Below are 24,305 nucleotides of genomic sequence, written 5' to 3' on the forward strand. Positions count from 1 at the left end.
TCCTCAACGCTTCAGAATAGGTTGGGGAGCGTTGTGGCATTTCATTTTCCCTGCCTTGAAGGAACACTTCTAATTTAATGTTGGCCTTTTTGGACTCAATATGAAACTTGAGGAGAATAGTTTCCATCTTAGTCCATAGAGACACAATATCTGCTTGTAGCCATGTAGTAATTCGGTTGTTCTGCTCCTTCAGCAAGTTTTCAAGCTCAGTTCTGAGAAACAGAATTTGTTCTGGGACCGGTCCTTCCGGCAGGGTAGGATCAAGGAGTCGAACCTCTTCCAGTGGCTTTGTTGTTTGGGTTTGTAGCTCAGGTTGGGGCTTGTTGGGTTCAGTCTGAGATCTGGTCTCTTGTTTATGCTTTGCGACCACGTGTAGCTTGTTTCTTTTCTTTGATGAGGGCAGTGGTTTCTGATTATATGCAAATTCTTTGGGGTCATCATTATTAATGGTCTCAGTCTCTTGTCCACCACAGTCCTCTGTTTGAGAGGCGATTTCTGCTGGCATTTTGGACACTGTCGAATTTCCAAGATGTTCGGATTAACGAGATTATGTTGTTATATTCTTGGGGCACAGAACGAAGGTGTTTGGTACCTGACACAAGTTCGTGCAGTTAAGGATCCTGATTTATGCCTGGATTAAGTTTTGGGCTATCCTACATATAGAGATAACATCGGTAATCACACTCAGTAGAATAAAATACAATTTATACCAGTGTCATACTCCGATCACAGGAGTTAATAAATGCAAACAGGAATTCCGTGTGGTCGATAATGAGGCATGTTCGGATGCTTGTAGCTTTTATTCAACTTGTCCAGAAATTTTTCTGAGTGGTTTCTTAAATAGAGCGGCCCTTCCTCGTTTTAATGATATATATTGATCGAGTATCCGAATTGTATTTCCTTTCTAAATTTTTCCCTGAAAAACCCTTGTTTTTCCCTTTTCTTCTGTTGTGTCCACATGACATGAATGCAATTCCAATTTCAGTGTGTACTCCATGTTATAGTTAACTGGCAATTAAAATATTGTTCCTGTATCTATATACGGTTAGCATCAGCAATAATTAACACTTTGTAGCACCAAACTGTCAATATTAAATGGCTTTATGCTGTCCCTCTTGGTACCGATCCAAGATGGTGGCCAATATGGCATTGCTATTGTTTCCAGAGCAACCGATCGGGAACGCGAGAAATGAGCACAGCGAGAAACTCTATACTATACATAAATAGCATTATCATGCATATGAGCAACAAGAGGTTATGGGAGTGATAGAATGAAACTATTTAAATTTACTATTAGGGCTTCCCAAGTGCTTGGTCCACTCTAATGAAAATCACATATGGCTATACATAGCGATACACATACGGCTAGCATGTTACTATACAGCTTTACATATGAAAACTTAAAAGTCCATAGTTCTTAAAATAATTGTCTAAATCTCATGAAATGTCACCTGTAATTCAAGTTTACTTCCCTCAATCATCTGAGACCTTTGCCAATTCAAAATTCCATGATTTCACTGTAAATAACACTTTTATAAAAGAGCTCACAAAAAACGTGACTGCTTCAGTCAAGGCACTAGCTCCATCTATAGCTTTGTTACAGTGATTCTTAAGGATCCTATGAATCCCACTCTCACTTCCACTCGTGCGTCATTGTTGAGCATCTTTGAAAAGCCATTCAGCCTCCCACCACAATTCTAGGGTTACAGTGGGAGAGGAAGTAAGGAAAGGAAGAGGAGAGATAATAACAGTTGTGGGAAGGTAGACAGGTGTGTTAGTGGGGAGAGTTATATTGCATAGGATGCAAATTCAAAGATGAAAGCTATCTCATGAGGTAGAGATTGCATTAAATGCTACTTGTGAGAGTAGTTTTAGAAGATGATAGTGAAGGCATCTCCTATTGGTAAGAGTCACAAGGTTAATTTTGGAGTAGTAGTAGTAGTGGCATGTGATGCAAGAAAGCATGTGTATGAGCTTATGCAGCATCAGCCAAAAAAAATCACACCATTCCCTCCAAATGCCTGTCCAGTTCCTCTTTAAATTTATTCAACCTATCAACTTCCACAACGACAGATGGAAGTTTGTTCCAGCAATTAACAACCCGCTGGCTAAAGGCAAATTTCCACACATTTATTCTACATCTGTCTTTTCTTAATTTGAATTTATGCCTCCTTAGGTTCGTAATCTGAACAAGTGGAAGGATCCCATCAAAATTCATGCGTGCTCAACCCATTCAAGGCCTTTATATATCTCAATCAGATCACCGCGCAGGTGCCTAGTCTCCAGACACTGCAATTTGCAGAACTTAAGCCTCTCTTGGTAAGAGGATCCCATCATTCCCCTCACAAATCTTGTTGCCCTTCTCTGTACACGCTCAAGTAAATCTACATCCTTCCTAAAAGGAGGCCTCCAGACCTGTATGCAGTACTCAAGGCGTGGCCTTGAGTACTGCCTTATACAGAGGGATAATCACCTCCTTTTCCCCTGCTAGCAAAATTCCTATATATCATTGACAAAACCGCATGACCTGCCGTGGCAGCCTGTCTGCATTGCTCAGAAAACTTCATATTTGACTGCACAATTACTCCCAGGTATTTTTCATTTTTTACCACGTACCAACTTTTAACACAGTTGGTACGTTTATCTGGGGTTACTTCTACCCATATCCAGTACTTTGCATTTTCAAGGTTAAACTTCAGTTACCACTTCTTAGACCATCTGCCCAAATTATCTAGATCCTGTTGCAGTAGCACACTGCCATTACTGTTATTAACAACCCTGCCAACCTTTGTATCATCTGCAAACTTTGACATTAAGCCTGATATACCTTCATCAATATCATTGATAAATATACAAAACAACAGTGGACCCAACACCGAACCCTGTGGGACTCCACGAAGAGCAGCACCCATTGATTATCACCCTCTGTCTTCTCCCACTTAACCATCCTTTTATCCATTGTAGCAATACCCTTCTGCTCCAATTTGTACAATAGTCTTTCATGTGCAACAGTGTCAAAAGCTTTCCTGAAATCCAAATAGATGATATCAGAATTATTTTTTGCATCCAGTTCCTTTGTAACCACATCATAATATCCTATCAGATTTGTCAAACAAGACTTTCCCTTAACAAACCCATGCTGTGTCTGAATTATTGCTGCAGTCTTGTCTAGATGATCCTGCAATGCATCTTTAACCAGTGACTCCATTATTTTACCAGGAACAGAAGTTAAACTAACTGGTCTGTAATTACTCGTGTCACCCTTCGATCCCCCTTTGTGAATTGGGGATACATTTGCACATCTCCAGTCCGTGGGAAACTCCCTTGAGTCCAGGGATGCTCTCATAATTATGGCCAAGGGTTTGCTTAGTTGCTTTGCCACCTCCTTTAATATAACTGGATAGATCCCATCCACCCCAGGTGCTTTTCTTATGTTTAACTTCAACAATTTCTCCTCCACTTTGCTCTCAGTTATTTCAAAATCATTAAGTATCCTGCTACAATTTGATAACCTTCTGCCATTTCCAAACCTTAATAACTCCTCTTGTGTGAATGTAGATGCAAAATACTCATTCAGTTTGTTTGCTATCTGGGCAGGATCATCAACAGTCGATCCATCGATGTCAAGTGGACCAATCAGATTCATCCCCTTCCTTTTAGAGTTTATATAAGTAAAGAAATCCTTGCTGTTTTTATTAGCATCTTTTGCCAAGGATTTCTCGTTATTTGCCTTCGCCTGCCTAACCTCCTTTGTGACCTGATTACAGACTAGCTTATATCTGCCATAGGCTTCTGAGTCGCTTGATAATTTATATGCATCCCATGCATTTTTCTTCTCTGTTACAAGTCTCATTAGTTCATTTGATAACCATTTAGGCCTTAACCTTGAACAATATTTCTTAAATAGGTATGAAACTTTTAGTAGCATCCACGATTAATTCCTTGAATGCTTCCCACTTAGAATTTACTGTTAGTAACCTCGTAGTTTATCCCACTGTACAGAATTTAAAAACTTTCTGAGACCACTGTACTCACCTTTACCACTGTACTCACCTTAATTCTTAATACACGAGTGATCACTGCTGATAACCAGATCAAGAGTATTACTCTCTCTCTGGTTGCCTCTCGAACATGCTGCTGCAGAAAACAATCATCCAATAAATCCACAAAAGTCTGACTAGTGTGTGAGTGACCAACCCACAAGTTCCAGTCAATATCTGGAAGTTAAAATCTCCCATTATAAGACATTCTGATTTACTGGCCCACTCTACTTCTCTGTATAATTGTTCATTGTACTCATGCGAGTCATTAGGCCTATAACACACTCCTACTCTTATTTTTGCTTTCACAGTACTTATGTCACACCAAACTGACTCAACAGTGCACTGTTCATCTATATCAACTGGGTGCACTTCTTTTGATTTTATGTTTTTCTTAATTAACAGCATAACACCTCCTCCCTTTCTATCCTGTCTATCCTTTCTGTATACATTGTACTCCCCAAATTCCAGTTCTGCATTCCTTATATCTGTGTGACACCATGTCTCTGCTATCCCAACAATATCTGCCTTTGATGTCTTGACCAACACTTCAAATTCATCAAATTTATTTACTATACTTCTAGCATTGGTATACATGCAAGCATACATGCTCCTATTCCTAGTTACCCTAACACATCCCATATACCCACCTATTTCAGGATGACTGCCATCCATCCCTGAAACCCTCAACACCCCTCGCTCCAGGTCGCTATTTATTCTAATAGAAGTTGTGCAAGAATCACCTTCACCTCTACCTACGGCTACTTTTAAACTAGTGGGCATTATGCTCTGCACATGCTGTTAGTTCACAGTGTTATGCAGCCTGTTTAACAGTTTCTGCTATGTAGATATAAGCAGGTAACTCTCCCATCCCCTATCCATCCATATGGAGAAGATATAGACATGGTGGTTGTCAGCCAACAACAGAACGAGAGTGGTCAGGAACAAGTCCATATGAGCATGGGATATTAGGAGGGAAGAGGGCTGTGGGTCATGATATTCATGTGTACATTCAATCAGTCATATACATAAATATTCACAACGCATCAAATTTTTTAGGCATGTTAACATATATGCATGTAGCACCTATTGTCCATATGTTTGTCTGTTTGCCCACATATAATAACTTGACTCCTAGTAGATGAATTTTCATAAAATTTAATTTTTTATGAAATATTTGTCAAGCTATCCTAAATTTTATTAAAATCTGACTGATATTCTATTAAAATCTGACTGACAGTTATTATTTATTTGTTCATCTACACATAACAATATGACTCTCAGTGGATGGAGTTGCGCTAAATTTGAATGAAATTTAAATTGCATGAAATGAGTCACATTTTATATTTGACTTAGAACAATTTCTAGAGCCATCCCAAATTTCATTAAAAACAGATCAGTAGAAATTCAGCAATTATTATTTCTTTTTTTATACACATAGGCTATTCATGTATCGTATATTGCAGCCAAAGCACTAGGTATTGTTTTGTGCTGTGTGCTGATTAGTAGACCGAACAGGCAGTATGGAGGATCTGCAGAAACAAATTATTCTCTGTGTCATTATAAGCTAGTTTGCAATTAAGTTACCAAGTGGGTTAGGTATGGTAAGGCAGATTGCAAGAAGACTATTGATGGTCCTGTTCTGGCTGCTGACAAATTTAATAAATATTCTGTATTTACATTCACACCAGATATTTTCAAAGATAGGATTCCTGAATTATATTTAATTCTAACCAAGAACTAAATGATTTTTTAACTGAGAAAAGTGAAAGAGAAATTGTTGAAGCTAAAAGTAATGTAACTGGACTGATGGAATGTATCTATTTATTTATATTAAAAGAAGTAGTAAACCCTTAGCCATAACTATGAGAGCATTCATCGATTCAGAGAATTCCCTATAGACTGAAGATGTCAAATGTCTCTCCTGTTCATAAAGTGGGATCCATGGGCAAATTGATTAATTATAGACTTTTAAGCTTGATTTTTGTGCCAGGGAAAATAATGGTCAGTGGGTAAAGAAGTATTGCAGGATCATTTTAATAGGATCACAGTTATCTGGCAGTCACAGCATGGATTTGATAAGGGGATATTTTTTTCTGACCAGTCTGATTAGTTACGACAAGGTAGTCAAAAAGAACTGGATGGAAAAAATAATTTTGATATCATATACTTAGATTTCAGTAATGCTTTTGATACTGTTCTCATTAACTTCTTTACGATTAAGGCAGTGTGGCATTAGGAGCAAATTACTGCTATAGATAAAGCGATTATTATTATTATTAGCCATATGATGCAAGGAAGCCTGAGGCTTATGCTGCACCAGCCAGCTGAGTTACCCTGAGAGAGAGAGAGAGAGAGAGAGAGAGAGAGAGTAACATGAATAATCTGAGAATAATATATCAATAGTCGCTGTACCATACTCAAGGTAGTTGAGATTAAAAATGACTGAATGGCAATTGCACAGTCCAGTATGAAGTGCTCTGGGTAGTGTAGATATACTGCTTGGGCAGCTCATGGGGTTCTGCCATTAATATTCAGGAATTTTATCATAGGGACAAGGTAGTGATTATACCATAGTATAATTCAATGTTATGCTCACTTGGTATACTGCATACAGTTCTGGAAGCCTCATTTTAGGAAGCATTTGAATCTGTTTGATTGGGTGCAGAGAGAAGCAACAAGGTTAATAAGGGGAAAAACTCAAGTCTTCTTCTTGATAGAAGGACTTGAGGTGTAAATGGTTATATGGATTGAGTACATTAGGTGCTTAAGGCATTCTTACTCTTTTTCAGATGACACAAGGGACACACAAGGTTCTTATACTTGGGGAATAGCAACACCAAAATGTTGAAATAGTGTCTTAAGAAAATAATGCTTGTCTATGATATTTTTTTCAATAATTTGGGTGCAATAGTGAAAATATCATGGCTGTAATTGCAGGAATTTTGAGTGTAAAAAAGGAACTATGGGAGAAAAACAATGTTTTTAACGCTTTCTGATTTACTAAAAATATGATGAATCTCTTACATCATACATTTTTGGCCATCACAGGTGTATACCTGTGATGGCCAAAATAGTGGAAAGAGAGTAAGTAACAAGCTGTTTCAAATAGCAGATTTTTGTCCCATCGAGACAGCCAGAATATTCAGAGATTCAGTAAATTGTTGGAGCCGAAGTTGCTAGGAATGATGGTATTTTGTTAAACTGGTAGTAGTAATGGTGGCATGTGATGCAAGAAAGCAAGCATATGTGTTTATGTACCATCAGCCAAAAAAAAAATACAAAAAAAAAAACATCATCATTTCACACATCCATTCCCCTGTAAAAGTTTGTCCAGTTCCTCCTCGAATTTATTTAAGCTATCAACTTCAACAACAGATGGGAGTTTGTAATAGTAAGAGTTCCATCAATTAACCACCCACTGGCTAAAGGCAAATTTCTACACATCTATTCTACAACTGTCTTTCCTCAATTTGAATTTATGCCCCCTCAGGTTCTTATGTGAGCAAACAGAAGAATCCCATCAGAATTCAGCATGCTCAACCCATTCAAGACCTTATACACCTCAGCCAGATCACCTCGCAGGTGCCTAGTCTCTAGCCACTGCAATTTGCAGAACTGAAGCCTTTCTTGTAAGAGGAACCCCTTCATTTCACTCACCAACCTTGTTGCCTCTCTCTGTACTCACTCAAGCAACTCTACATCCTTCCTAAAATGAGGCTTCCAGACCTGTATGCAGTACTCAAGGCGTGGCCTACCATTGCCTTATACAAAGGGATAATCACGTTCTTTTCCCTACTAGCAAAATTCCGTATATCATTGAGATTACCCCATAACCTGCTCTGGAAGCCTGTCTGCATTGCTCAGAAAACTTCATATCTGACCGCACAATTATTCCTAGGTCTTTTTCATTCTACCACCCTAAGTGTAGTACCACACAGTTGGTATGTTTCTCTGGAGTCACTTCTACACATATGCAATACTTTGCATTTGTCAATTCTTTTGTCTGTTGCCACTTCTCAGATCTGCCCAAATTTTCTAGATCCTGTTGCAGTAGCACACTGCCATTACCGTCATTAACAACCCTGCCAACCTTTGTATCATCTGCAAAATTCAACCTCGATATACCTTCATCAATATCATTGATAAATATACAAAACAACGCCGAACCCTGGTGGACTCCACTAATAACATTAGTCCATGAAGAGCAGCATCCATTGATTACCACTCTCTGTTTTCTCCTACTCAATTGCCCTTTTATCCATTGTAGCAACTTACTCTTAATAACATACTGCTCCAATTTGTACAGTAGTCTTCCATATGTAACAGTGTCAAAGCTTTTCTGAAATCCAAGTATATATCAAAATAATTTTTTGTATCTAGTTCCTTTGTAACCACATCATAGTATCCAATCATGGTATTATTACTTTTCAGGTTATGATCCTAAAACAAAATTCTAGTTGCCCCAATTGGTAGTAACCAGACTTGCTCTGTCAAATAAAGTGTGATAAGTTCAGTCAAATATGAAAATAGTGTTACTTGCCCTCCCCCCCTAAAAAAACCATTCCGATTATCATTCATTATGAATTTGTTTAGGATGGTCAGATTGTAAATGAGACTTGTTATATAGAGGTTCTGATATGGCGAAGGAAGAAAATTACGAGAAACACCAACAGTTGTTTGAAAATAGCAGACATACTACAATAAGGCTTTTGCATACACTGCACCCTCCATCTAAAAATTTTTGTGCCAAAAAACATTCCTATGGAATCCTACTTTCCACCAAACAAAACATGAAGCAGAAAGGAGATTTGATATTTTAATCATCCAATCCAGTGTGTCAGCAGAACCCAACTAACTTAACAGTTGCAGACTTCCAGTGATGTTTCCTGAAGTGCAGGAATGTTTGAGATGATTGCATATCATAAAAGGGAAACTACTTTGTTTACTCCAATTTTTTTAAAGAAAAACTAGGGTACATAAATTCTTAGAACATTTTGAGCAGACCTCATATATCTTTCCAGTTCTAATTAATTTGTAATTTAAAGTGCATTGTTATTTTAAGAATTTGTATATTTTATATATTTATTTTGAAATAATTGTGGTTTATATCAAAATAGAATACACGAACAAAAAAGAAAGACAGAACTGATTATTCTGATGCAGAAAAACCATACAGTTGTGAAAGTAAGTAGCATGGTTTTATTACTTAAATATGAATTTATGTGCAGCTTTTTATAGATTTTTAAAAACTATATTTTTAATTTTAATTTTTTTCTATGTGGTAGAAATCCAGATGTTTAAAATTCTTAGTGACTGCATTGGTTTTGGATAAGAATGTGTATGCGGGGGGAATGTTTTTGATTCCAGATTTATAAGCTTAGACCACCGCCATTTATCGGTGTTTATTATTAGTTTTCTTTTGTGGTCAGTAGCCACGATTTGCAGCCTATAAAAGACCCTCCAAGTAACACATATGACAGTTTGATTTAATCATTATAACAGAGCTTTGCTATGAAAGTTGAACAGACAGACTGACTATGCTTATCTAATTTTCAAATTAAATTCAAAATGAATGCAGATGTAAGATAGTGCAGGAATGCATTTCAGAAACCCCACATTAGCATTAGTAGAGATATATGATGCAAGAAATCAAGCTTATTTACCATCAGCCAAAAAAAACCCTTCCCATTTCACCCATCCATTTGCTCCAAAAGTTTGTCTAGTTTTCAGCCTACAATTTATTTAAGCTGTCAACTTCCACAACAACAGATGGAAGTTTCTTCCAGCAATTAACCACCCGCTGGCTAAAGGCAAATCTCCACACATCTATTCTACAACTGTCTTTCCTCAATTTGAATTTATACCCACTCGGGTGCAGAATCTGAGCAAGAGGAAGAATCCAATCAGCATTGACTTTGCTCAAACCATTCAAGGTCTCAATCAGATAACCTTGCAGGTGCCTAGTCTCCAGATGCTGCAATTTGCAGAACTTAAGCCTTTCTTGGTAACAGCAATCCCTTTTTCCACTCACTAATCTCGTTGCCCTTCTCAGTAACCATTCTGGTAGTTCAACATCTTCCCTAAAATGAAGTCTCCAGACCTGTATGAAGTACTCAAGGTCTGGCCAGGCCATTGTCATAATCCCTGCTAGCAAAATTCCTATATATCATAGGCAAGATCCCATGAGCTACCCTTGCAGCCTATGTCTGTCGGCACTGCTCAGAAAACTTCATAGCTGACTGCACAATTACCTCCAGGTCTTTTTCATTCTCCACTACCCTGAGTGTTGTACCTCACAGTTGGTATGTTATTCTGGGGTTACTGCTGCCCATATGCAGTACTTTGCATTTGTCAATGTTAAACTTCTCAGCCCATCTGCTTCTGCTCAACTTTTCTACATCCTGTTGCATTAGTACACTGTCCTTACTGTAATTAACAACCCTACTAACCTTCGTATTGTCTGCAAACTTGGATATTAAGCCTGATATACCTTGATAAAAATATCTTTGATAAATACAGAAAACAACAATGGGCCCAATACGGACCTCTGAGGAACTCCACTAATAACATTAGTCCATGAAGAGGACTAATAACATTAGTCCATTGATTACCAATCTCTGTCTTCTCCCACTCAACCATCCCTTAATCCCTTGTAGCAGCTTGACCTTAATGTCATACTGCTCTAACTTGTACAGTAGTCTTCCATGTGCAACAGTATCAAAAACTTTCCTGAAATCCAAATATATGATATCAAAATTATTTTTTACATTCAATTCCTTTGTGACCACATCATAGTATCCAATCAAATTGGTCAGACAAGACTTCCTCTTAACAAACCCATGCTGTGTCTGAACTATAATTGCAGTCTTGTTTAGATGATCCTGTAGTGCTTCCTTAACCAGTTACTCCATTATGTTCCCCAGGAAAAGAAGTTAAACTAACATGTCAGTAATTATTCATGTCACCTTTCTTCCCCCTTTGTGAATTGGGGAAAAATTTGCACATCTCCAGTCTGTGGGGGATCTCCCAGTCCAAGGATGACCTCATAATCATGGATAAGGGCCTGCTTATTTCCATTGCTGAATCTTTTAATATAACTGGATTGATCCCATCCAACCCAGGTGCTAACCCAGGTGCCTTCCCTTGTTTACCTTCAGCAATTTCTACTCCACTTTGCTCTCAGTTATTACAAAATCATTTAGCTCACTGCCAGAGTTTGATAAACTTCTGGCATTCCCCTCCCCGACTAAATGTAGATGCAAAATACTTATTCACTTTGTCAGCTACCTGAGCAGAATCGTTAACAATCGAAGCTTCAATATCAAGTGGATCAATCTGATTCATCCACTTCCTTCTAGAGTTTACATAAATAAAGAGTTCTTTTCTGTTTTTTTATTTGCATCCTTTTGCCAAATATTTCTTGTAATCTACTTTTGCTTGCCTAACCTTCTTTGTCACTTGATTACAGACTATTTTATATCTACCATAGACATCTGCGTCTTCTGATAATTTATATGCATCCCATGCATTTTTCTTCTCTGCCACGAGTATACAGACCTGTATGCAGTACTCTCATTAGTGCATCTGACATCCATTTAGGCCTAAACTTTGAACAGTTTTTCTTAGTTGGTATGAAAACCTAGTAGCTTCCAAGATGGTTTCCAAGCTTCCTAGTAGCTTCCAAGATTGTTTCCAAGCTTCCTAGTAGCTTCCAATATATTTCCGTTCTCCCTGACAACAGAATGCTTGAATGTTTCCCATTTAGAATTTGCTGTTGGTAACATTATCAGTTGGTTCCACTATAGAATTTATAAAACTGTTTGAGACCACTATAGTCACCTTTAGGAAAACAAAAACCCTTCCCCTTACTCGTGATGGTAGTTACATCTTTAAATAAATCCCACATCAGTACACTGTGATCACTGCCACCTAGTGGTTCCTTTATCTGCAGATTCTTAATGCATGAATAATCACTGCTGATAATCTGATCAAGAGTATTACTCCCCCTGGTTGCTTCACGAACATGCTACTGCTGTAGAAAACAATCATCCAATAAATCCACAAACTCTTTCTAGTGTGTGTTAGTGACCAACCCACAAGTTCCAATCTGTTATCTTGTTAGTTAAATTCCCCAGTTATAAGACAATCTGATTTACTGACCCACTCTATTTCTCTGTAGAGTTGTTTGTTGTACTCATCAGAGTCATTAGGCCTATAATAAACTTTTACTCTCAACTTTGCTTTCACAGTGCTTATATCACACCAAACTGACTCAACACTGTACTGTCCACCCATGTCAACTGGATGCACTTCCTTAGATTTTGTGTTTCTTAACTAACAGCATGATCCCTCCTCCCTGTCTATCCTTTCTGTGAACATTATATTCCCCTAATTCCAATTCTGCATTCCTTATCTCTGTGTGACATCATGTCTCTGACAACAATATCTGCCTTTGATGTCTTCATCAGCATCTGAAATTCATCAAATGTATTTACTATACTCCTAGCATTGGCGTACATGCAAGTATACATGCACCTATTCTTACTCTTAGTTACCCTAACACAGCCCATCTATTTATTTGTTCCATGATGATCCCAGCAGTCCTTGAAATTCCCAGCACCTTGCTTTCCAGGCTGCTGCTCATTCCAATAGAAGCAGTGCAAGAACCACTTTCACCTCTGCCAGTGGCTATATTCTGTGAATCCCCCCCCCCAAAGCTACCAGCTTTCCGACCCATCTAATACTGCCTTGATAGCATCAGAAAATATTCAGCAAATGGAAATACCCTTTCTATTTTAGTGTATCCCATCCCTGTAGAAACAATTTCTCCTGTTAACAAACACAGACCACTCTGAGAAAAATTCTAGCCCATGAGCCTTGCAAAATCACTCTCTAGGGCTGAATTTATTAACAAGGCTCTCATCATATACTCCCTCCTATCGTGTCTGGGCAGAATTGCAGACACTTTTACATTCAGCCCTAATTTGCGACTTTTTTTCAACATTGACCTGTACTTGTTGAGTAAATCTGCAGTTCTCTTACTCTTAACATAGTAGTAGTAGCAGTGGCATGTGATGCAAGAAAGCAAGTGTATGAGCTTATGCAGCATCAGCCAAAAAAAAAAAAAAAAAAGAAAAAATCACACTATTCCCTCCAAATGCCTGTCCAGTTCCTCCTTAAATTTATTCAACCTATCAACTTCCACGACAGATGGAAGTTTGTTCCAGCAATTAACCACCCGCTGGCTAAAGGCAAATTTCTGCACATCTATTCTACATCTGTCCTTTCTTAATTTGAATTTATGCCCCCTTAGGTTCATAATCTGAACAGGTGGAAGGACCCCATTAGAATTCAGCGTGCTCAACCCATTCAAGGCCTTATACACTTCAATCAGATCACCGCGCAGGTGCCTAGATTCCAGCGACTGCAGTTTGCAGAACTTAAGTCTGTCTTGGTAAGAGGATCCCTTCATTCACCTCACCAATCTTGTTGCCCTTCTCTGTACACACTCAAGTAAATCTACATCCTTCCTAAAATGAGGCCTCCAGACCTATACGCAGTACTCAAGGCGTGGCCTGACCATTGCCTTATACAGACGGACAATCACCTCCTTCTCCCTGCTAGCAAAATTCCCATATATCATTGACAAAACTCCATGACCTGCCCTGGCAGCCTTTCTGCATTGCTCAGAAAACCTCATATCTGACTGCACAATTACTCCCAGGTCTTTTTCATTTTCTACCACCTTAAGTGTAGAACCACACAGTTGGTATGTTTCTCTGGGGTTACTTCTACCCATATGCAGTACTTTGCATTTGTCAAAGTTAAACTTCAGTTGCCACTTCTTAGCCCATCTGCCCAAATTTTCTAGATCCTGTTGCAGTAGCACAGTGCCATTACTGTCATTAACAACCCTGCCAACCTTTGTATCATCTGCAAACTTCGACATTAAGCCTGATATACCTTCATCAATATCATTGATAAATATACAAAACAACAGTGGACCTAACACCGAACCCTGTGGGACACCACTAATAACATTAGTCCAAGAAGAGCAACACCCATTGATTACCACCCTCTGTCTTCTCCCACTTAACCATCCCTTTATCCATTGCAGCAGCTTACCCCCAATACCATTCTGCTTCAATTTGTACAATAGTCTTCCATGCGCAACAGTGTCAAAAGCTTTCCTGAAATCCAAATATATGATATCAAAATTATTTTTTGCATCCAGTTCCTTTGTAACCACATCATAATATCCTATCAGATTTGTCAGACAAGACTTTCCCTTAGCAAACCCATGCTGTGTCTGAATTATTGCTGCAGTCTTGTCTAGATGATCCTGCAATGCAACTTTAACCAGTGACTCCATTATTTTACCCGGAACAGAAGTTAAACTAACTGGTCTGTAATTACTCGTGTCACCCTTCGATCCCCCTTTGTGAATTGGGGATACATTTGCACATCTCCAGTCAGTGGGAACCTCCCCTGAGTCCAAGGACGCTCTCATAATTATGGCTAAGGGTTTGCTTAGTTGCTTTGCTGCCTCCTTTAATATAACTGGATAGATCCCATCCACCCCAGGTGCTTTTCTTATGTTTAACGTCGACAATTTCTCCTCCACTTTGCTTTCAGTTATTACAAAATAATTAAGTATCCTGCTACAATTTGATAACCTTCTGCCATTTTCAAACCTTAATAATTCCTCATTTGTGAATGTAGATGCAAAATACTCATTCAGTTTGTTTGCTATCTGAGCAGGATCATCAACAGTCGAACCATCGATGTCAAGTGGACAAATCAGATTCATCCCCTTCCTTTTAGAGTTTATATAAGTAAAGAAATCCTTGCTGTTTTTCTTAGCATGTTTTGCCAAGGATTTCTCGTAATCTGCCTTCGCCTGCCTAACCTCCTTTGTGACCTGATTACAGACTAGCTTATATCTGCCATAGGCTTCTGAGTCGCTTGATAATTTATATGCATCCCATGCATTTTTCTTCTCTGTCACGAGTCTCATTAGTTCATTAGATAACCATTTAGGCCTAAACCTTGAACAGTATTTCTTAATAGGTATGAAACTTTTAGTAGCATCCATGATTAATTCCTTGAATGCTTCCCACTTAGAATTTACTGTTGGTAACATTGTCAGTTTATCCCACTGTACAGAATTTAAAAACTGACGGAGACCACTGTACTCACCTTTACGGAAGCAAAAACTCTTTCCTTTACCCCTGATGGTAATTAAATCTTTAAGTAAATCCCACAACATTACACTGTGATCACTGCCACCTAGTGGTTCCTTTATTTGCAAATTTTTAATACATGAATGATCACTGCCGATAACCAGATCAAGAGTATTACTTTCTCTGGTTGCCTCTCGAACATGCTGCTGCAGAAAACAATCATCTAATAAATCCACAAACGTCTGACTAGTGTGTGAGTGACCAGTCCACAAGTTCCAGTCAGTATCTGGGAAGTTAAAATCCCCCATTATAAGACATTCCGATTTACTTGTCCACTCTATTTCTCTGTACAATTGTTCATTGTACTCATTCGAGTCATTAGGCCTATAACACACTCCTACTCTTATTTTTGCTTTCGCAGTGCTTATGTCACACCAAACTGACTCAACAGTGCACTGTTTATCTATATCAACTGGATGCACTTCTTTTGATTTTATGTTTTTCTTAATTAACAGCATAACACCTCCTCCCTTTCTATCCTGTCTGTCCTTTCTGTACACATTGTACTCCCCAAATTCCAGTTCAGCATTCCTTATCTCTGTGTGACACCATGTCTCTGCTATCCCAACAATATCCACCTTTGATGTCTTGACCAACACTTCAAATTCATCAGATTTATTTACTATACTTCTAGCATTGGTATACATACATGCTCCTACTCCTATTCCTAATTAACCCTAACACATCCCATATACCCACCTATTTCAGGATGACTGCCATCAGTCCCTGAAACCCCCAACACCCCACGCTCCAGGTCGCTACTTATTCTAATAGAAGTTGTGCAAGAATCACCTTCACCTCTGCCTACGGCTACTGTTAAACTATTAGTCCTTGTATCCCCCCAAGCTATCAGTTTTCCGACCCATCTAACACTGCCTCGACAGCATCAGCAAATATTCTTGCACCCTTTCTATTTAAGTGTATCCCATCCCTATAGAAGCAGTCTCTCTTGTTAGCAAGTACAGTCCAGGCTGAAAAAAATTCTACTCCTAGAGCCTTGCACATTCTTTCCAGGGCCGAATTGATCGACAAGACTCTCATCATATTGTGTCTGGGCAGAATTGCAGACACTTTAAAATTCAACCCTAATTCACGGCTTTTTTTCAACAGTGACCTGTACTTGTTAAGTAATTCTGCCGGTCTCCTACTCCTAATATCATTAGTGCCAACGTTTACAACAATATCACCTTTTGTGCCCTTAAAAGGTGATATCTGCTCTACAACGTCATCAACTTTTGCCCCTGGCAGACATACGCTGGTCCTGTTCTTCTTGCATAGTATATTTCCCATCTCCCTGACAATAGAGTCATCAACAATAATTAGTTCCTTTGGAACCAGTGCATTCTGCCTTGGAGATTGCCTCTGTGTTGCCTGATGCACAGGAGTGAGCTTAGCTGTTGAGCTGGGCAGCTGAGAGCTTGATGGGGCCCCCATATTAATTTCTTTGAGGGCATTTACCCTACACCTCAATCTCTCATAGACGCCCATCAGAATGCCAAGTTGGTGCCTAATTTCATGACAGTCTCTGCACCTAGCACACGCAATAGCATCCTCCTTGGCTAGATCATGTCCTGTTCTAGGAAGGTTCACAAACGTTTCAGAAGTTGTTCATTTTTTTAGGCTGTGATGCATTGGAGAATCGCCTCCTTTGGCTCTACCCCGAGCCACAGCACTCCTGCTACCTTTTCAGTTTGCTTTGCTGCTCTGGTCTGTGTCATGATTTCTGTTTAAATGCAATGCAATGAAAATTAATAAGGTTGATAAATTTAATTGATTAATTGACTATACTTGACTGACTTTACCATATTATACTAATGCAGTGATATGTATTCTGCTATACAGTTTTACATTGTACCTTAGCTATCAAGTTATGGTATACTTACTTTTACACTTACTCTGTGTATTCATTTGCACAAAGTAATTATACAGTTTTGCAGTTTACATAGATATAATATTAGTATTAATAAATCCGAGAAAGCAAGCTTTTACAGTATTAGTCAAAAAAAAAAAATTATGCTTCCTATACCACCATAAAAAAAAAGTGCTTCCATCTCTTCTAATAGTTTGTCTAGTTCTTCTTTAAATTTATTCAGACTACCTACTTTTACAGCACCAGATGGAAATTTGTTCCAGCATTCAACTACTTGCTAGCTGAAGGCAAATTTCTATGCATCTATCCTGTAACCATCAATCCTCAGTTTGAATTTAGGTCTCTTCATATCTATATTCTGAGCAAGAGAAAGGATTTCATCTGCATTGAGCTTACTGAATCCATTCAAAGCCTTTAAACACTTCAACCAGATCTCCTTGCAGGTGACTAATCTTTAGATGCTGTAAGTTGCCAAACTGAAGTCTTTCCTGATATGGGAATAGCCTTTCTTGGTATAATTTCCTCTTCCCATCCAATCCATCATTCCAATTCTCATTTTCCCAACAGCTCTTTTCCCACACATCTTCCCCTCAATCGCTTTCCTCATCATGCTTTCTTCTCTTAATACATATCCTATAAAGTTCTTTTATCTTCTTCTTAGTTCTTTTATTAATGTTCTCTCTTCTCCTATTTACCTCAAAACTTCCTCATTAGTCACTCTGTTCACTCATTTCACCCATTCCAGTCTCCACACCCACATCTTGAAAGCTTCTAGTTACCTAATCTCCTCTCTTCCCAGTGTCCCTGAATCTGAGCCGTATAATACCACAGTCCGTATTAATGTTTTCCATTTGCTTTCTTAATATCTCCTCTAGGCTTTTTCCATTTTCTCTCATTATGCTTCTTAAGTATCTGTATCTGACCACCTGTTCCAATATTATTCCATCTAATGTTATATTGATTCTTCTTCTTCCTGGCCACTTTGAAATTAATATTATTTTGGCTTTCTTGCTGTTAATCTTCATATTGTACTCCTTTACTTTGCTGTTGAGGATATCCAAGGAGCTTTGAAATTCTTCCTCATTATTAGCAGTCAATACCTGGTCGTCATCTTATTGTCCTTATCATCTCCCCCTCCTACTTTACTCCGTTCATCAGTGCTTCTGCATATAGGTTAAAATTCCAAATGGGACATGGAAAATCCTTGCCTTACACCCTTACCAATGTCTACTTCTGTTTACTCTACATCAGTCCAAACCACAGCTGTTTGTGTAAAGTCCCATGTAAAATTCCCAAATTAGTTTCAGGTCTCTTTTATCTAGGCCAATCTTTCCTAGGACTTCCATCAGCTTAACCCACTCTGTCAAAAGCCTTTTCAAGATTAACAAAACAGATTTACAGATCTTTTTCTATTTCTATGCTTCTTTCTGCTTGTATTCTTAATATTCCTATTGTCTCTCCGGTCCCACATCCTTCTCTGAACCCGAACTGGTCTTCTTCTATGGATTGACAACCCCTCGCTTTTGGTTTAATTTGAGAGAATTTTTAGTAATATTTTTGAGGAGTAGGAAATCATGCTGATTGTTGTGCAGTCTGTACAATTTGTTGCATTCTTCTTTTCTAATGGATTTTAGAAAGTCTTAGGGCCAGCTTCCACATTCATAGATTTTTCTGCAAATCCAGAACAATTCTTTCTTTGCCCCTTCTCTAAGCCTTTTATAATTTCTTCTGGTATATCATCCAGTCAAACTGCCTTCCCATTTTTTAACGAGGCCACTGCCTTTTCAAATTCTTCTCTGATTAATTTTGGTCCCAAGTTCTCTTCTTCACCTTCTGCTGTAACGGGCCAGACTTTTGGTTTTTTTGCTTTATCATATACTCTTCTATATATTCTTTCCATCTTCTCATTATGTGCTCTTTTTTATATAGAATTTTTCTGTTCTTGTCTTTTATCTTTCCACTAGTCTTATTCTCTCTGTTAAGCTCTTGACTTTTTCATGCATTAGCATTAGTAGAGGCATTTGATGCAAGAAAGCAAGCTTATGTAGCATCAGCCAAAAAAAAAAAAAAAAAAAAAACCCACTTCCACTTCACCCCTCTGTTCGTTCGAAATACCTATCCAGCTGAGCCTTAAACTTATTTAGGCTATCAACTTCCACGACAAGGGATGGAAGTCTGTTCCACCAACCAACCACCCGCTGACTAAAGGCAAATTTCCGCACGTCTATCCTACATCTGTCTTTCCTCAATTTGAATTTATGCCCTCTCAGGTGATTATTCTGAGCGAGAGGAAGAATCCCATCAGCATTGAGCATGCCCAAACCATTCAAGGCTTTATACACCTCTATCAGATCTCCTTGCTGGTACCTAGTCTCCAGACACTGTAATTTGCAAAACTTAAGCCTTTCTTCGTAAGAGCACCCCTTTGTTCCATTCACTAATCTTGTTGCCCTTCTCTGTACTCGTTCCAGCAGCTCTACATCCTTCTTGAAATGAGGCCTCCAGACCTGTATACAGTACTCTAGGTGTGGCCTGACCATTGCCTTATACAAGGGAATAATCAGCTCCTTATCCCTGCTAGAAAAATTCCTATATATCATTGACAATACACCATGAGCTACTCTTGCAGCCCGTCTGCACTGCTCAGAGAATTTCATATCTGCCTGCACAACCACCCCCAGGTCCCTTTCATTCTCTACCACTGTCAGTGTAGTACCACAGAGTTGATACATTGCTCTGGGGTTACTGTTTCCCATGTGTAGTACTTTACATTTGTCAATGTTAAACTTCATTTGCCACCTCTCAGCCCATCTGCTCAACCTTTCCAGATCCTGTTGCAGCAGCATAGTGTCATGTGTGTCCTTGACAACCCTGCCTACCTTTGTATTGTCTGCAAACTTCGACATTAAGCTTGATATACCATCATCAATATCATTTATAAATACAGAAAACAATAATGGACCCAACACTGAGCCCTGAGGGACTCCACTAATAACATTAGTCCACGACAAGCAGTGTCCATTGATTACCACTCTCTGTCTTCTCCCCCTCAGCCACCCCTTTATCCACAGCAGCAGTTTGCCTCCAATGTCACACTGCTCCAATTTGTGCAGCAGTCTTCCATGTGCAACAGTATCAAAAGCCTTTCTAAGATCCAAGTATATAATATCAAAGTTATTCCCTGCATCCAGTTCCTTTGTGACTGCATCATAGTATCCAATCAAATTGGTCAGGCAAGACTTCCCCTTAACAAAACCATGCTGTGTCTGAGCTATAACTGAAGTCTTGTCTGAATGATCCTGCAGTGCTTCTTTAACTAGTGCCTCCATTAATTTTCCTGGAACAGAAGTTAAACTCACAGGTCTATAATTACTTGTGTCAGCCTTTGATCCTCCTTTGTGAATTAGGGTCATATTTGCACATCTCCAGTCAATGGGTACCTCCCCTGAGTCCAAGGAATCTCTCATAATTATGGCTAAGGGTTTGCTTACTTCCTCTGCTGCCTCCTTTAATATAACTGGATTGATCCCATCCACCCCGGGTGCCTTTCTTGTGTTTATCTTCAACAATTTCTCCTCCACTTTACTCTCAGTTATTACTAGATTCTCTAGCTTACTGCTAGAGTTGAATACACCTCTGGCATTCCCCTTGCTAAATAACTCATGTGTGAATGTCGATGCAAAATATTCATTTAGTTTGTTAGCTACCTGAGCAGGATCATCAACAGTTGACCCATCGATATCAAGTGGACCAATCTGATTCATCCCCTTCCTTCTAGAGTTTACATAAGTAAAGAACTCTTTGCTGTTTTTCTTTGCATCCCTTGCCAAAGATTTCTCGTAATCTGCCTTCGCCTGCCTATCCTCCTTTGTAACTTGGTTACAGATCAACTTGTATCTATCATAGGCTTCTGTGTCATGTGTTAATTTGTATATATCCCATGCATGTTTCTTCTCTGCATATGCCTCATTAGTTCATCTGACATCCATTTAGGCCTAAACCTTGAACAATATTTCTTAGTTGGTATGTAAAGCCTAGTAGCTTCCAAGATAAGTTCTTTGAATGCTTCCCATTTTGCATTTGCTGTTGGTAACATCATCAGTTGGTCCCACTGTATAGAATTTAAATACTGTCTCAGTCCATCGTAGTCGCCTTTACGAAAGCAATAACCCTTCCCTTTACCCTTAATGGTAGTTACCTCTTTGAGTAAATCCCACTTCAGCACACTGTGATCACTGCCACCTAGTGGTTCATTTATCTACAGATTCTTAATGCATGAAGAATCACTGCTGATAATCAAATCAAGAGTATTCCTCCCTCTAGTTGCCTCCCGAACATGCTGATGTAGAAAACAATCATCCAATAAATCCACAAAAGCCTTGCTAGTGTGTGAGTGACCAGCCCCCAAATTCCAGTCAATATCTGGGGCAATTAAAATCTCCCATTATAAGACTCCGATTTACTGGCCCACTCTATTTCCCTGTACAGTTTCTTATTATACTCATCAGAGTCATTAGGCCTATAGCACACTACTACTCTCAATTTTGATCTCCCAATGCTTATGTCACAACAAACTGACACGACACTGCACTGTCCAGCGATGTCCACTGGCTTCACTTCCTTGGATTTTATGTATTTCTTAACTAATAGCATAACCCCTCCTCCCTTCCTATCCAGTCTATCCTTTCTGTAGACGTTGTACTCCCCAAATTCCAGTTCTGCATTCCTTATATCTGTGTGACACCACATCTCTGATATCCCAACAATATCTGCCTTTGATGTTTTGAGAAATACCTCAAATTCATCAAATTTATTTACTAAACTCCTAGCATTGGTGTACACGCAAGTATACATGCATCTATTTCTATTCTTAGCTACCCTAACACAACCCATGTGTTTACTTGGTCGGATTACTGTTTCAAAACTTCTGATGTCAATGTTTGCTCAGATCGTGTTAGGGAAATTATTCTTGCAGGAATGGAATCCTTTATCCCACACTCCACTTTAAAATCTCGTCCTTTATCTAAACCTTGGTTTTCCAATAAATGTGCTAAGGCTGTTCAAGAGAAGAATGTTGCATATCGTAAATGGCTTGTTTCTAATTCTTCAGTTTCATTTTCTGTCTACACCAAAGCTTGCAACAATTGTAAAGCAGTTATTAATCAATCCAAACCAGAGTTTGAACAGGCTAAGAGTAGAAAACTTGCTTCTTGCCCTAATGGTAGCCGAGCATTCTGGTCTCTTGCCAAAGCTATTGGCCGCAACTTTTGCCCATCTCTGCTCCCACCTCTGTCCAAACCAGATGGTTCTGTTGTCACTTCAGCCAAGGATAAAGCTGACCTGCTAGCATCTCATTTTTCTTCCAGCTCATGTATTAATGATCTTGGTAAAACACCTCCCACCATTCCCAACACGCTCCATTCAATGCCTCCTGTGGTCTTCCGTCAAAAAGATATCAGAAGGATTTTGATGAATCTTACATGGTAAGAGAACCTCCCAGTGATGCTGTTGATCTTACAGACTAGCATCACTGGGTTCCAGTGCCCACAGCCTAGTTTTTAGACCATGGTAGTAAGAATGTGGTGTGTGCCCCGGTAAGGGAGATCCGTAGAAATTTGGAAAGGGGAGCCTGGTAGTTGAGTGGTCCAGGTTCAACACATCACTTTGGTTTATACTTTAACAAGGTGTAGAGATCCTGAGAAGGCTTGCCCAGGGTCATTTGGCCAGTGAGTTCACCTGTGAGAGTCAACCATGCTGATGCCAAGTTCCTTACTCTCTTGCCCTAACAGATGGGTTTCATTCTGGTGGATGTGGGGCTATGGTGCTTGAATAGCTCTTCTAATTTTGCACTCCCGAACACATTTATTGCTTGTCAGGTATGGCTGACCTTTCAGCTCCATGGTGGGTGGGCAGCCCAGGCCCCAAATTCAGAAAAATCTCTCATGAATCCTGAATAATGTATGTAAATCCTTCTTCTGGGACCCTATCATGGTTGTTACTAGAAAATAATGATGATATTACCACCATAATAAAAAAGGCCAAGCATGGAAGATATATCAGGACTGTGCTTCCTGATAATCTATTCCAAAAGTGAAAATCACATAGGGAAAATGTCACCCTTTTTCATCAAGAAAATTTTTTATCTCTGAATCGGTTAGAATGTTCACTGCTTCCTGAACTCAAATATGCGGCTTCAGATTTTAATCCACATGGAGGGAAAATTTCCCTACTTTCAGAACTTTTTCTTCCACTTTCATAGAAGAAAAACCAGATTTTTTCAAGCAACCTACACCAGAGGCTGATTAATTCAGCCATAGTGAGAAGAAATAAGTAATGTTCTATAACAAAATTCATGTGATTCTATCAGTACAGTACAGTACAGTACAGTACAGTACAGCACGCACACACACACATGTGCGCGCGTGTGTGTGAACACTGGGTTTTCTGAAAAAAAAAAATTCAAAGTTTTGTGTGTGAAACAACTCAACTTTATTCATATTTTTATACAGATATATAATAATAACTTTATTTATCATTACTTTGCTGTACATAGAACAAATAATTTGAAATAAATATATACTAATTATATCGAAAAGAAGTAATGTTCTATAACAAAATTCGTGATTCTATCATATTTTTTAAGAAAATAAACGCATATTACTTGATACCTTCTGAATGTTTCACATACCCCTCCCCCACCCCTGGAACTGGTCTGTGGACCCCAGTTTGGGAAACGCTGATATAGTTTATTAAGCTATTTGCCTAAACTAACTTCATAAGGTATTCAGGTATCTTACTGATACCCATCATCAAACTGTACTGTTGGGAAAACAAAAATAGAAAGGGTTACAAATTGAATACAATTACCAATATTACAATTACAATATTACACTTACAATTACCAATGTTTTCAGATACACAATTTTATGTTTGGATTATTGTTACAATAGAACCAGATTTTAAGTTAAGTAAATACAAAGAGATTAAATTCTTACCTGCTGACGACGACTCCTCTTGGCGATGCTCCCAGAAACCTGATGTGCATACAGGCAAGAGACCTGCCAACGGTTAATTTATAGGTGAAGGCATCTATTGGCCAATGGAATTTAATCCCTTTTAGCCATCCAATTAGCCATTTTAACAGAGAAC

The 24,305-nt window shown here is 38.8% G+C and overlaps 1 protein-coding gene across 3 annotated transcripts in view; it reads left to right on the forward strand.

Annotated features, from left to right (window-relative positions):
* LOC150084897 (zinc finger protein ubi-d4-like) overlaps positions 1-24,305 on the forward strand; it is a 316,607-nt gene that overhangs the window by 86,404 nt on the left and 205,898 nt on the right. For all 3 annotated transcript variants that reach the window (XR_016547118.1, XM_090376684.1, XM_090376685.1), the window contains exon 4: positions 9,161-9,227. Coding sequence is in view for 2 of the 3 variants with exons in the window: in XM_090376684.1 (XP_090232810.1) it covers positions 9,161-9,227 (67 nt within the window). In the remaining variant the exon portion in view is untranslated. The remainder of the gene's footprint in view (positions 1-9,160; positions 9,228-24,305) is intronic.

This window comes from Mastigoproctus giganteus, chromosome 6, assembly GCF_048544385.1.
Source record: "Mastigoproctus giganteus isolate SK-2022 chromosome 6, ASM4854438v1, whole genome shotgun sequence".
NCBI lineage: Eukaryota > Metazoa > Arthropoda > Arachnida > Uropygi > Thelyphonidae > Mastigoproctus > Mastigoproctus giganteus.